This window comes from Mauremys reevesii, linkage group 23 (genome assembly GCF_016161935.1).
Source record: "Mauremys reevesii isolate NIE-2019 linkage group 23, ASM1616193v1, whole genome shotgun sequence".
NCBI classification, from domain to species: Eukaryota; Metazoa; Chordata; order Testudines; family Geoemydidae; genus Mauremys; species Mauremys reevesii.
The window spans coordinates 5,868,577-5,881,500 of record NC_052645.1 but is presented as its reverse complement, the minus strand read 5'-3'; the positions used below and the strand labels follow the sequence as shown (position 1 = coordinate 5,881,500).

Genomic DNA, 12,924 nt, shown 5'->3' with positions numbered 1-12,924 from the left:
CTGCTGACCCCACACTTTCCCCTCCCCATACAGGAGATATTATTAGAACTGGGATTTTTCAAAGTCTGTCGTGTGGACCACATCTTAAGAATCAGAGGGGTAGCCGTGTTAGTCTGGATCTGTAAAAGCAGCAAAGAGTCCTGTGGCACCTTATAGACTAACAGACGTATTGGAGCATGAGCTTTCGTGAGTGAATACGGACATGCATCTGACGAAGTGGGTATTCACCCACGAAAGCTCATGCTCCAATAGGTCTGTTAGTCTATAAGGTGCCACAGGACTCTTTGCTGCTTTTACACATCTTAAGAGACTCCCTTCCCTTGTATACCACTGTACAGACCACTTCTCCCTCCCATTGAGCAAGCTAACATCCCAGTGATAAAAACAGCAATTGTGTACATGGTTTTCCTCACACTTTCCATGTAATGCATCTTTTGCTGTCCCATTGCAGTTTACTAGATGGGGAAAGAAGGAGGAGGAAACAGTACTGTGTGACCAGCCAGCTCTCTGCAGACCACCAGGAAGTGCTCTGCAGACTGCTGGTTTGGTACACCCTGCATGGAAACTTTCCCTCGCTATCTGGATTCTGCAAGCTGTAGAAAGCCATGGGTGCTGGTTTTGTAGCAAGCTGACATATCCAGAGGAAACAGAAGGCCCATTCCAGCTCCAGATTTCTCCAGCTTCTTACCAGAAATCTGCAGAGCTGCTTGGAGAAGGGGCTCGCTGTTGCTGTATAGTGGCTCTCTCCTTCACCCACTCTCCCCTGGCCTTATGGCAGTGCTATAGCATTAAAATACAATTGGGATGTGTATTCAGAACTGTTACTTAGTATCTTAAAAGGCATTTAGAAGCTATTTGCTGTAAGGGATAGCTGACTGTGAAGAAGAAGCTAAATTATAGGCAATGCAAAATTGTACCAAAATGCTGCATAGTGGAGCATTTGTTGGCCAACATCAAGTCTCTTTATCATTCTAATGTGCATTTGAATGCCCTTGCCTTTCCATGGGAAGGTAGTGGGAAGCTCTAGTCATCTTATGAGGTTCCCTGCCCAAAGGCCTTGAGCACATGATTTATGAGGAGAGGCTGAGGGAACTGGGATTGTTTAGTCTGCAGAAGAGAAGAATGAGGGGGGATTTGATAGCTGCTTTCAACTACCTGAAAGGGGGTTCCAAAGAGGATGGATCTAGACTGTTCTCAGTGGTAGCAGATGACAGAACAAGGAGTAATGGTCTCAAGTTGCAGTGGGGGAGGTTTAGGTTGGATATTAGGAAAAACTTTTTCACTAGGAGGGTGGTGAAGCACTGGAATGGGTTACCTAGGGAGGTGGAGGAATCTCCTTCCTTAGAGGTTTTTAAGGTCAGGCTTGACAAAGCCCTGGCTGGGATGATTTAGTTGGGGATTGATCCTGCTTTGAGCAGGGGGTTGGACTAGATGACCTCCTGAGGTCCCTTCCAACCCTGATATTCTATGATTCTATCTAACACACAACAAAAGGTAACACATCTCCATGGGAACTAAGGAGACAGGCTGGGCATAAACAAAATATAAACCTTAAATAGATAAGCCCAAAGCACTCTCCTGCTAAATTTTGTGATAAAGGATGCAGTTTTGAGCCTTGACTGAAAGAGTGATGCTCATGTGCTGAGGCATATCCATGGGATGGGAAGAGTGCTCGGTGAAGGAAAATCTTGTCAATCATCCTCTTCAAAATACCATTACGGGATCTGCAGCAGCAGATCTTGCCTCAACCTGATCCTAAATTTAAAGGCTTAAATACCAGTTGTAAGTAAGAGTGAAATTCCATGCTCTGTATAGTCGTTCAACATGTGCAATTCAGTTTCCCTCTAGTGGACAAGAAGTCCTTGACAAGTTATGCTGCCATATGGATAGGGCCCTACCAAATTCATGGCCATGAAAAACACGTCATGGCCCATGAAATCTGGTCTCCCACCATTAAATCTGGTCTCTTGTGTGCTTTTACCCTGTACTATACAGATTTCATGGGGGAGACCAATGTTCCTCAAATTGAGGGTCCTGACCCAAAAGGGAGTTGCAGGGAGATCACAAGTTATTTTAGGGGGGGCTGCAGTATTGCCTCCCTTATTTCTGCTCTTTTGGAGCTGGGTGGCCAGAGAGTGGCAGCTGCTGGCCGGGCACCCAGCTCTGAAGGCAGCACCCTGCCAGCAGTAGTGCCGAAGTAAGGGTGGCAATACCATACCATGCCATCCTTACTTCCGTGCTGTTGGTCGCGGTGGCTCTGCCTTCAGAGCTGGGCTCCCGGCCAGCAGCCGCCGCTCTCCAGCTCTCCGGTTCTGAAGGCTGCGCCACTGTAGCAGTACTGCAACCCCCCACTCCCCTCCCACCCCCTAATAACCTTGTGATCCCCTCCCCACAACTTCTTTATGGGTCAGGATCCTTAAAATAACACTGTGAAATTTCAGATTTAGATAGCTGAAATAATGAAATTTACTATTTTTAAAATCCTATGGCCATGAAATTGACCAAAATGGACTGTGAATTTGGTAGGGCCTTACATATGGAGTAATAGTTGCAATATGTGAATGTCTCTTGCTGGAAGTGCCAATAATTACTTTTCAGCATCCCAGCCAAAGAGTTCATGAAAGCCTGAATCAGTATGGCAAGATTCTTCCCAGAAGAAAGTTAAAAGTTGCATTCCTATCTGAATCTGCTTCATTGGATTATGCTACTGCATCAAATGCCTTCTCATAAAACTGTTTGAAAAATTATTCATATTTGCTTAATAAGAATGTTGAAATGTGGACAAGAACTGACTAAAGGATCATAAACTGGGTAATAAACAGTACTGTCTCAAGTTGTAGGAAACCTGTATAGTAGGTACCACACAAATCTGCCCTCATCTTAGTTAACATCCTTAATGAGCTGGAAGAGGGGTGTGCGTGGCACATTTAATGAAACTAGTACATGACACACAAAAAGGGAAGAGTTCAACCCTAATGAGGACAGAATTCAACCAAACTAAACAAATATGAGAAATATGGAAAAGGTAAAATGAGACTCGCCTTGGAGGGAAATGTAGCTAATAAATCTGGAGAAAAACAAGCTGAAACACAGACAAGGAAAGCAGTTATCCCACGAGATTAAGGGATAATAGACCGCGAATTAAATGCAATTTTGTATTGTGGAAAATGCAGCACTCTAGGGGCTTGTCTACACTATGGATGCAACAGTAGCACAGCTATGGTGTTGAAGTGTGGACACTTCCTACAGCGATGAAAGGGTTTTCCATCACTGTATTAAATCCACCTCCCCAAACAGTGATTGCTAAATAAACGGAAGCATTCTTCCATCAACCTAGCCACATCTACAGCAGGGGTTAAGTTGGTGTAGCTATGGTGCTTAATGTTGTGAAATTTTCACACTCCTGAATGATGTAGGAAGTAGCGAAGTAGACCAGGCTCAGGGCTGCATACAGAGGCAGTTTATGGAACAGGAAGGTCAGTTCCCGTGTACAGCTCTGTCGTAATCACATAGGGAACACACTATTCCGTATTAAGGGAAATATTGACAAAGTAGAGAGAACTTGAAGAAAGTCACTGACCATCCTCCAGCTTTTGTAGGATTCACTTGCCAGGAAAAGATAGGGTTAAATTCTTCTATCTTGACTAAATGAGTTACTGAGGGATCTGCAGGGGATTTAGGCCTGTAGGTATCTGAATCTTGTTAACCTAAGGAGACTGGCTGATTATTTAGTACAGTCCATGTGGTATGACTAGGAATAATGGGTTGCAATGTACTAGATTCTGGAAGTGTCTGCAGGAAAGTTTCCTCACTCTCTAAATTTAAAGCTAAACTAGAGAACCCCATGGTAGGGAATGATCTGGCATTGGCAGGGGCTGGACTGGGTAATCTGGCTGAACACTGGAGATAGGGGCCTCCTGAAGCTCCAAGCTGTGTGGATTGTCTCATCAGTAGATATTTGAATAACTAGTTATCTTATTTCAATTCTTTAGCGCCAACAGAAGTTGCAGAAGGAGCGTTTAATGAATGACTTCTCTGCGGCCTTAAATAACTTCCAGACGGTGCAGAGAAAAGTGTCTGAGAAGGAGAAGGAGACTGTAGCCAGGGCACGGGCTGGCTCTCGTCTCTCGGTAAGTATTTTAAGAGGAGTTGTATAATGAGCTCAGCGAGCTCTGAAGTCTTTATTACAAAGGCACCTTTCACTCAAATATTTGGACTTCTGTGACAAACCATGAACAAATGAAAATGTGCAGGTTTGTGGGAGGTGGACACCAAACTACTGAGATCTATCAGCTCATATGTATGCATGGCTGAAGACTTCATAACTGTCATTCTGCACTGTCACTGAGCAGTGTCTGTGTACTAGCTCTTTGTATTCTGAAGCACAGCAGGCCAAAAGTCTCTCAGTGCTTTGCCTGCTCACAGTAGTGGAGGAGGAAGAGGAAAGTCAGGCATGTGCAGGTATATGTGGAGAGGGGAACCAAAGCACAGCTGGTAGGCCTGCAATAAGACTGTCAGCACTGGCCTATAGCTCTCCAAAAAGACCTTAAATTTTGTCCGTCCTTGAGCTGCCTCTTGGCAGACACTCTCTCTCCATATCCCTTTTCTCCTTCCCTTGAGAAGGAGAACTGCTTTCTTAGTGCAGCTTCCAATGTTCTTCCTATCCATGGTTGGTTAAAACCTTTTCTGGTGATGTTGTCTCTGTCTCTTGTAAGTCCCTGTGATTACTAAGAAGCATTACTAATAAAATGGACAACCAAAGCATTTTTTTCAATCTCTCTTGCCCATTTTCTCCCCTGCTTTGTCTAATCCCCTTGGAATATTTATTCGTAATTCTGTTCCCTTGCTGAAGTTTATCATAATCCATGGGTTGATGGCTTTAGAAGTAAATGCACCAAAACACTTATTGTATGTGGATAAAGGAATTGACAAGCAATCACAAAGGACTTAAGCAGACTTTTTAGGGGGCCTCTTTCAGTGGCCTCTGATTTGCAGTGCCCCTGTAGCTTATGTCTAAAAACCAAAGTAACGCAAGCATCTTAACGGTACTCAGACTAGTACGTTCCAACTCTTCAGTTCCACATAGTAAGAGTCCTATCTTGCTGTGGTTGGTTGTGCCCATGATGCCTGCAGTTTGTGACAGTAATGAACCATTCCTCTCTTCCAGACTGATGAGAGACTCAAAGAGGAGCAGCTGGTCTCGTTTGATAGGTAACAACTACCCCTTGCATTCCTGGGGTGCGTTTTATCACTTCCATCTATGTGTAATTAACACGTTACTACAAGAAACTGCATTAATGCAGCATTATCACTGAACTTGGTGCATAGAGTCCAATAAACCTAATTCCTACACAATGGAAAACATTTCTGTATGTAGTTAGTTTGTAAACCTTATTGTGGTGGTACATAGCTTCCAAACATTAAACTATTTCAAAACTAGGCTACTTCACATGTTGGCGGTTGGCCCTCCCAGAGATAATTAGCATCTCTTAATGTATTTTGGCACTCTAAGGTCTTAAAACTTACTAGCTAGTGAAAACTGGTTGTCCATAATAGTGCCTAGCCTGCCCAATGCTGTCTCTCCAGGATGCAGGTGATTTGGGGGTGGGGACGACAGGCTTGCTTTAACATCTCTGCTGGTGTTTGTTTTCATTTGCAGTTGTTCTTGATAGGATAGTGGACTAAAATATCATGGGCTTTATTTTGACCTCCAATGCCATGCATCCAGTAGGTATCATTCAACCCAGACCCATGCATGGCATGCTCTGCCTAGTACTCAAAACAACCTGCTTGCAGGTTGCCTTCCATAAAGACTCCATCTGTGCCTTTTGTTCTTTGGGTGCCCTATAAACAACAGGAGTACTTGTGGCACCTTAAAGACTAACAAATTTATTTTAGCATGAGCTTTCGTGAAGTGAGCTGTAGCTCACGAAAGCTCATGCTAAAATAAATTTGTTAGTCTTTAAGGTGCCACAAGTACTCCTGTTCTTTTTACGGATACAGACTAACACGGCTGCTACTCTAAAACCTATAAACAACACACAGCCCCAAGCACAATAGGAAATACCAAGTTTCCCAGTATGTAGCCATAAGGAACACTTTCATCTAGAACAATGCATCCTACACAGACCAACTTTTAGTTTCTTTACTGAGATTTTGAAGTATCCTTATGCAAAACCCACTCTTCATCCCTTCAGTAACCTGTCATCACTAGTCCAATTTGTCTCTAAGTACAACTATAATACCAGAATCTATCTACTTGTACTAAAGGTTTAAATCCACTCCTGATTTGTTTTTTTCCATCCCTGGGGGAAGCTTTCTATAATTCACTGGCATTGTGGCATGAATGGGGAGTGGAAGTATCTGCCGCTCAGGAGGAACAGGCCCTTAGTCTGTGTTCTTTCTGCAGTAATGAAGACTGGAATCAAATGCAGTCTCAAGATGATGTAGCAGTAACTGAACAGGACCTTGAACTCATTAAAGAGAGGGAAACGGCAATCAGGCAGTTGGAGGTGAGTTCTATAACCTATCATTCGCAGCCCCGACCTAAATAAAAGGGCCAGGTAATGTGCTCTAGGCTCGTCTATTTGTGCGGAGGGATCAAGAGAGCTAGGAGTTCAGTAGGCCCAGAGCTCCTTCTAGAGATGCTGATGCTTAGGTGAGTAACCTCCTAGCTGAAGAGGGCTATGTGCAGGTCCCTCCAGCACCCATCAGCGATGCTCCACAGATGATGGTAGTGACGCTTTAATAAAAAATGTTCATATGAATCCTGCACTGTGATAATTACTAGTGCCCTGGGACAACCACTGAATACCCATGAAGCCTGCTCTCTGCTGTATTTGGTGTATAAGTCTTGAAAGCTTTCGTCTCTCATGAGGTAGAAAAAACTGTTACCACAACCACTGAAAATCAACATCCATGTAGGATGGGAATTTTTTTATAGAGGGGTGTTTAGTCTGTTAAGCCTTGGGCAGTATTCCTGAGATGGACCTTTAAGCAAAGAAGAAACTAGCTTTGGAAAAATATAATCTATCCCTGTTGTAACTTGTCAAACTGTTATTGACTAAACTGTTATCTTCAGGCAGACATTTTGGATGTCAATCAGATATTTAAGGATTTAGCTATGATGATTCACGATCAAGGAGACATGATTGGTAAGTACACTTGGACAATAGATGCTCTGAAATAATTCCTCTTTTTTATCTGGCTTTATTCTACACCTATTGCACATTTTAAATTCAATGTATATGGAAAAACTGATTTAAACCATTGCAGCTATTCTATGTAAATGCCATATGATAGCATATTCTGTTAATCTTTAATTCTGCAGTTCTGAATTGGCTTTTAATATAACTTGAGTTCTCTCACCTTACACTTGTGTAGATAGCATAGAAGCAAATGTGGAAAGTTCAGAAGTGCACGTGGAAAGAGCCACTGAACAGTTACAGAGAGCTGCTTATTATCAGGTAAACTCTTGTGCACTTTGTACTGTCATACATATTGACCGGTGCTATCGCCATATTGCACAGAACAAGGCAAACATACCCACTTCTGCAATCAGTCAGGCAAGTTCTCACACAACTAGCAGGGGCTGAGGTGGGATTAACTCTTCTAATGAACTCCATCTCCAGGAAAAGATGCTCCCATGTGTGCTACTTGGCTTATCGATAAGATACTAGAAATTAACCATGGGTTCCCTTTGGGACCCCTTTACTCAGCCTGCTCCATCATGCAGAGGATATGATGTGGGGTGCATGGACCTGGAGAATAGCTGAAGGTAGCTGCTGGGTTTTGTCTTCACTACTGCATTTTAAAATTAAAAACAGATATTAAAAGATAACAGAGAACTCCTTAGCAGAGGCAGGTTATTGTGTTACAGTGGAAACATTACAAGGCTGATCTTCAGACTGATACAGTAAATCTGTGAGTTTACCAGCCCAGACAAAAATGTACTACCCAATACTTAACATAGATACCAATGCATACAACCCCATTCACAAAAAACTTAACAGATGATTTCTCTCCCACCCACTCTTTGACATAGTGTCCCACCACATGCTCAACTTGCGTCATCTTGCCATTTGCTGCTCAGTTCCCACCAGCCTACTTGGTCATCACCCACTCATCCATTCTTCCCTCTTGCACCTCAGCAGTCATCAGTTCTTTTTCCTGACCTACTAAATCTCTCTCTCTCTCAGCAACGTTTCAAAGCCCCTCATTTTGGCCACTTTGATTAGATCTCTAGTGTTGGCTTGATGGCATGCACCTCTCCTCCTGCCTGCTGTGCTTGCAGTTCAAGAGCCTGTGGCAGGACTAAGGTTCTGCTTCAGCTGCTCCCTTGTGTAGAGAGGGCTATGGCTAAGGAACTGGGCATGCTTGGTCCAGGGGAGGAGACATATGGAGATGGGTAAGAGGAGGCTACAGTGCAGTAGAGCAGCAGTGGTCTGTGAGGAAGGAAAAGGGCCCATGCTAGTGGTGGTAGCTGTTCCTCTGCTTGCTCTCGACCGGAACTAAGGTGTTGGAGCTCCCACTCCAACGGAACAGAATAGCAGCTGCTCTCGCCATCCAGCAGCTTGCGATATCATTGTGTCCTGGGACGACTTCACAATTTCACAAACACCAGGGCTGGACTCTCCAACAGTTTAGAATCTGCATGCATTGTAGGCATTGATCATACTTACCTAGACACAGTAGGAAGTTTCCCAAGGCAAGTGAGACTCTATAAAGCTGAAGTGGGTAAACTTTAAAACAGCTGCATGTCTGTGTTCACGACCGGGTATATTACAAGCCTCCAGGTCAGGATGGGGATAAAATACAGTGCAGAAAGCAGAGACCATTACATCAAAGAGCAGAAATTGTGGCTGATGAATTCACCCACATATCATTTGCATAGTTCCAAGAAGCTTCTTGTAACAGCCAGTTCAGGCACACAAGGAGAGACGCAATACACAGGTAAATTGGTTATTCTTTGATCATGCCTTATGGATGCCCTCAAAGAATCCTAACAGCTGGGAGAAGTATGACTTCTGTACAAGTCATGCCGGTGTGTTCTATCATAACATGGTCTGCTAGGCATTTTATAACGCAAGCTTACTCTCTCTCCACTACTGTTTCAGCCTGCTTCGAGTATTGCTCACTCTTTTTTGACAGCAGCAGGAGTTGAGTCCAACTGTGTTCTGACTGCATCACCTCCTAGTTCTTTATGCTGTTAACACTGAGCATTTTTGGTTTGAGTCCATAAAGCACACTGATTTAAACAAAGTGTAATCTGTTCTCTGAGAATTTTTTCCATTCTCCTCCTGAGTCAGGATAGATGTGCTGTGCTTCTACTTTCGCTGCTGTCTCCTGTCCAGAACTCTGTAATTAGCTGAACTCATTGAGTCTTCTGTCATCTGCTGTTTTAGTGTCAATATTTTTTGTTCTATTTTTTTAATTAGAAGAAATCTCGTAAGAAGATCTGCATCCTGATTCTTGGCCTTGCTGTGGCTTCTGTAATCTTAGGAATCGTTATCTGGCAGGCAACAAAATGAAGTCCTCATAAGAAGTCTAATTTCATTGCAGAGTTTTCCCCTGGGAAAACAGGCTGACTGTCTTGGAAATGAATTGACCACCTTGAGGGAGCACAAACCAGAATGTCCTCTAGTAATAGATTTAGAAACTAACATGCAGATAACTACTTGGAATTAGTGAACAATGGAGACAGTATTTATCAATTTATGTACAAATTCTATTGCTTTATGTAACTAAACTATCTTGTATTTTTTTGCTTTCTGTATTGTATTATGATTACTCCCTGTCCCAACTGTATCTTGAAGAATGTGATTAGTAATTGGAGATGTCTTGTTTTGGACAAGTGGCACTACAATTCTTCTAACATGTTTATATGTATAGTTATACTTTGTAGGAATGATGCAAATAGGAATTACTTCCAAAGAGTGCACAATACTGATTCTCACTTTACCTTGACTCACCAGTTCTCTAATATCTGCCCCATGGTTTGATTAGTCTCCAGGTGGCCATAGCTCTTAACTCTTCTAGAGAAACTTTACCATTACATTTTTGAATGGTAAGGATTAAAATGCACGAGTGCTGAAGTTGGAACCACTAGTGGGCTTGGTGACTGATCAGTTTAGTCTATGGATAACAGTAACTGTTTTTATTAATGTTTCACATCAGTGTTTGTGGTGACAATGCAGCATTTAACAGAACGTTCTCTAACAATATATTCTTTTCTAGTGAGACACTAGCTGGTGGCTTACTGTTACCAAACACTTCAATCTTCCCACTCAGCACAGCCACCACTTGTGTAGAATTCAAAAATTGCTATTGAAACCCGCCCTGTGGCCTAGGCAACCCCAAAATCTGTAACGACACATTTAGTTTTTAACTAGTTAATGTGACAACTTCACATGTTGAATGGTGGTGAGAGAGCCAGGCAAGGTTGGAACCTGAGCCCAAGGGTTTATTGGACTTTCTGATTTGCATTAGCCCAAACCAAATTGTTTAGAAATGACCCTTGAGAAGCTCTATGACTAGTTAGCAATGTGGAACTGGCACTAGAACAGATGGTGTGCATTTTGTGAACAAATACCAGTTATGAACATCTAATACTCTTAATCTTCTGTTCATAAGAGATAAAAAATTGGTTTAGTAAATCAATAGTAGTTCTAGAATGGCAGAGGGTATTGCTTGACTAAGTCTTTCTATGGAAGAGATCTCTGGTTCTACTTAGTGTTCTGTAATGGCACTGCATAGCACTTACCTGCCACCCCCATTCCTCAATGTGGTTCTGAACTGAAATGCATTGATGGAAAAATAAGATTCTAGCTAAAGCTCATAATTGTGTGGTTAACTGCAGCATACTGGCCCATTTTGTATTTAATCTTTATTCCATGTCTGTCTTAGTTAAAATACTAAACTAAATGTGAAAACTGCAGCGGGAATGTGTCATAATTGCACAATTTTTTTGCACTATTGCACCATCATTCCATCCAATAACTGCCAATAAACATTTTAAAAAGTCTTTTATCAATCGTCTTTCTCATACAATTTGAAGTGTTAACAAACTCCTTGTGCTGGAGAAAATGATACTTAGTCTCTAAAGCTGCAAAACATATTTCTTGAAGCTGACCTCTCTAGGTAGGGTGGAAGGCTGTCTTCATTCCAACCACTCTTGCTCATGGCATTTACAGTGTTCGTTTCTGTAGTGTAGTTAAAGGTAAAGTAAAATGAACACTAACTCACCTTTACGTGGAGGTGTACAAGGTTTCCATGCTGAAACTCTGTGGGTTACACTTCAGTTAAAAGTAAACTAAACTTGGTCTCTTACTGAACATTGTCTAGATAATAGTCCTGCCTTGAGTGCAGGGGACTGGACTATATGACCTCTCGAGGTCCCTTCCAGTTCTGTGACTGGATCATGTACATTGAAAGATTCACCTAACATCACTGTTGTCTAAATACGCTTTGGAGAGCTCATCTCACCCGATCTGACTTAAGGGCAAGAGACATCAGTGCATGCTGCTTCTGACATCATCAGGTATTGCTACTAAATGATCCAAGACTTCGCCTCCTCCATGGACAGTGTGTTGTCAGTGCTGTATTGATGATTGGGAAGTAACTCTTCATTGTGGTGGGCCCATGTATGAAAACAAAGTGGTCTCTGTATGTTTCCACATTGGGGGATATGCCATGGTTGCCACAGTTTCAGAATAGTCTAGAAAGCTGTGGCCTTTGCTACTACTTAAGTGCATCTTGTATAGCACTAAATGTTCAGTATTGAAGCTTCCTTTTTTCTGTGGTTGGTTGCCTTCTCCCTGTTGTTTTTGTTCTTTAGGAGAACAGTTCTTATCAGCCCATCTTCCTGGAGACTACTGCTTGCTAAGCTCTGACCAGTGGGACTGTGGCAGAAGTTACTTCCCACGCACCTTTGACTCCTAGCCTAAACTCCAGCCTGAGTTTTTAACAAATGGAGCAGGGGCAGTTGGAACACAGGGCCTCTTTTTCTGAAGTGAAGGGATAGGGCTCAAAACAGGAGCTCAGTTGCCACCCAATAACTGTTTCCTAGAACAGGTGGTCTCTTCTCTGTACCATTCCACCCTATTCGCTTTCCTAGATGACTTCTTCCTTCCTTCCATTAGCAAGGGTGGGGAGGACCCCTACTCTAGAAGGTTCTGAAGTTCACCTCCCACCAGAGCGAATAGGCAAAGGCAATGCATTCTCATACTCCAACTACGGGTAAGCGTAGCTGCAGTTCCATTTGCAGTGATATGCCTCTTCCTTACTACCCAACCCCAGTGTGATCCTTGCATGGTTTCCATTCTGTGCTGGGACAATGGATGGCTCTTTTTTAAAAACTGCTTTCTAACAGAGCAGAGAGAACAAATTCTACAATGGAAGCGGTGCATAGCCCAACCTCTACCACCAACTTGCTGTCCTTCAAGGGAATGGAAAAAACCCTCCCGCTCCTGCTAGAGCCATTAGCTTCCCTGTACTATGCTACAGCCCGAGTAAATTTACTCCTCTCCACTCTTTAATCCATTTTGGAGGATCTACAATGTGTTTACTCCTTTCTCAGGAGCAGGTAATATGATGTAACAGTACTGTTACCGTTCTTAACACTTGCACACAAACACGTGCTCTGGCTATATGCAACATTAATTAAAAATACAGCAGGCCCCACCACAGAAGGAAAAGGAAACAAGTGCTAGAGAAATTATTTATTTTTGTCTCCAAGCTCTTTCCATTGTGGTTTTAATTAGGTTGGTGTTTAAGTTGCAGGGAATTAATTTTTTATTTGCCTGTAATGTTAATGCTCCAATCATAGACAGTATTGCAGCAGCCTGTGGTCTTTATTCTTAAACTAACCATGTTTGACTTCCTGAGCTCCAGCAATTAGTCTGTTACACTTACTCAGGGTGGAGA

At 42.7% G+C, this 12,924-nt stretch overlaps 1 protein-coding gene across 1 annotated transcript in view; it reads left to right on the top strand.

Annotated features, from left to right (window-relative positions):
* The window catches only part of STX12 (syntaxin 12), a 45,652-nt gene extending 34,629 nt beyond the window's left edge, over positions 1–11,023 (top strand). Inside the window, exons 4-9 of the mRNA XM_039511790.1 lie at positions 3,993–4,130; positions 5,168–5,211; positions 6,410–6,512; positions 7,082–7,154; positions 7,384–7,466; positions 9,438–11,023. Coding sequence (XP_039367724.1) covers positions 3,993–4,130; positions 5,168–5,211; positions 6,410–6,512; positions 7,082–7,154; positions 7,384–7,466; positions 9,438–9,530 — 534 coding nt within the window. The 3' untranslated portion in view covers positions 9,531–11,023. The remainder of the gene's footprint in view (positions 1–3,992; positions 4,131–5,167; positions 5,212–6,409; positions 6,513–7,081; positions 7,155–7,383; positions 7,467–9,437) is intronic.
* The last annotated feature ends 1,901 nt before the right edge of the window (positions 11,024–12,924 follow it).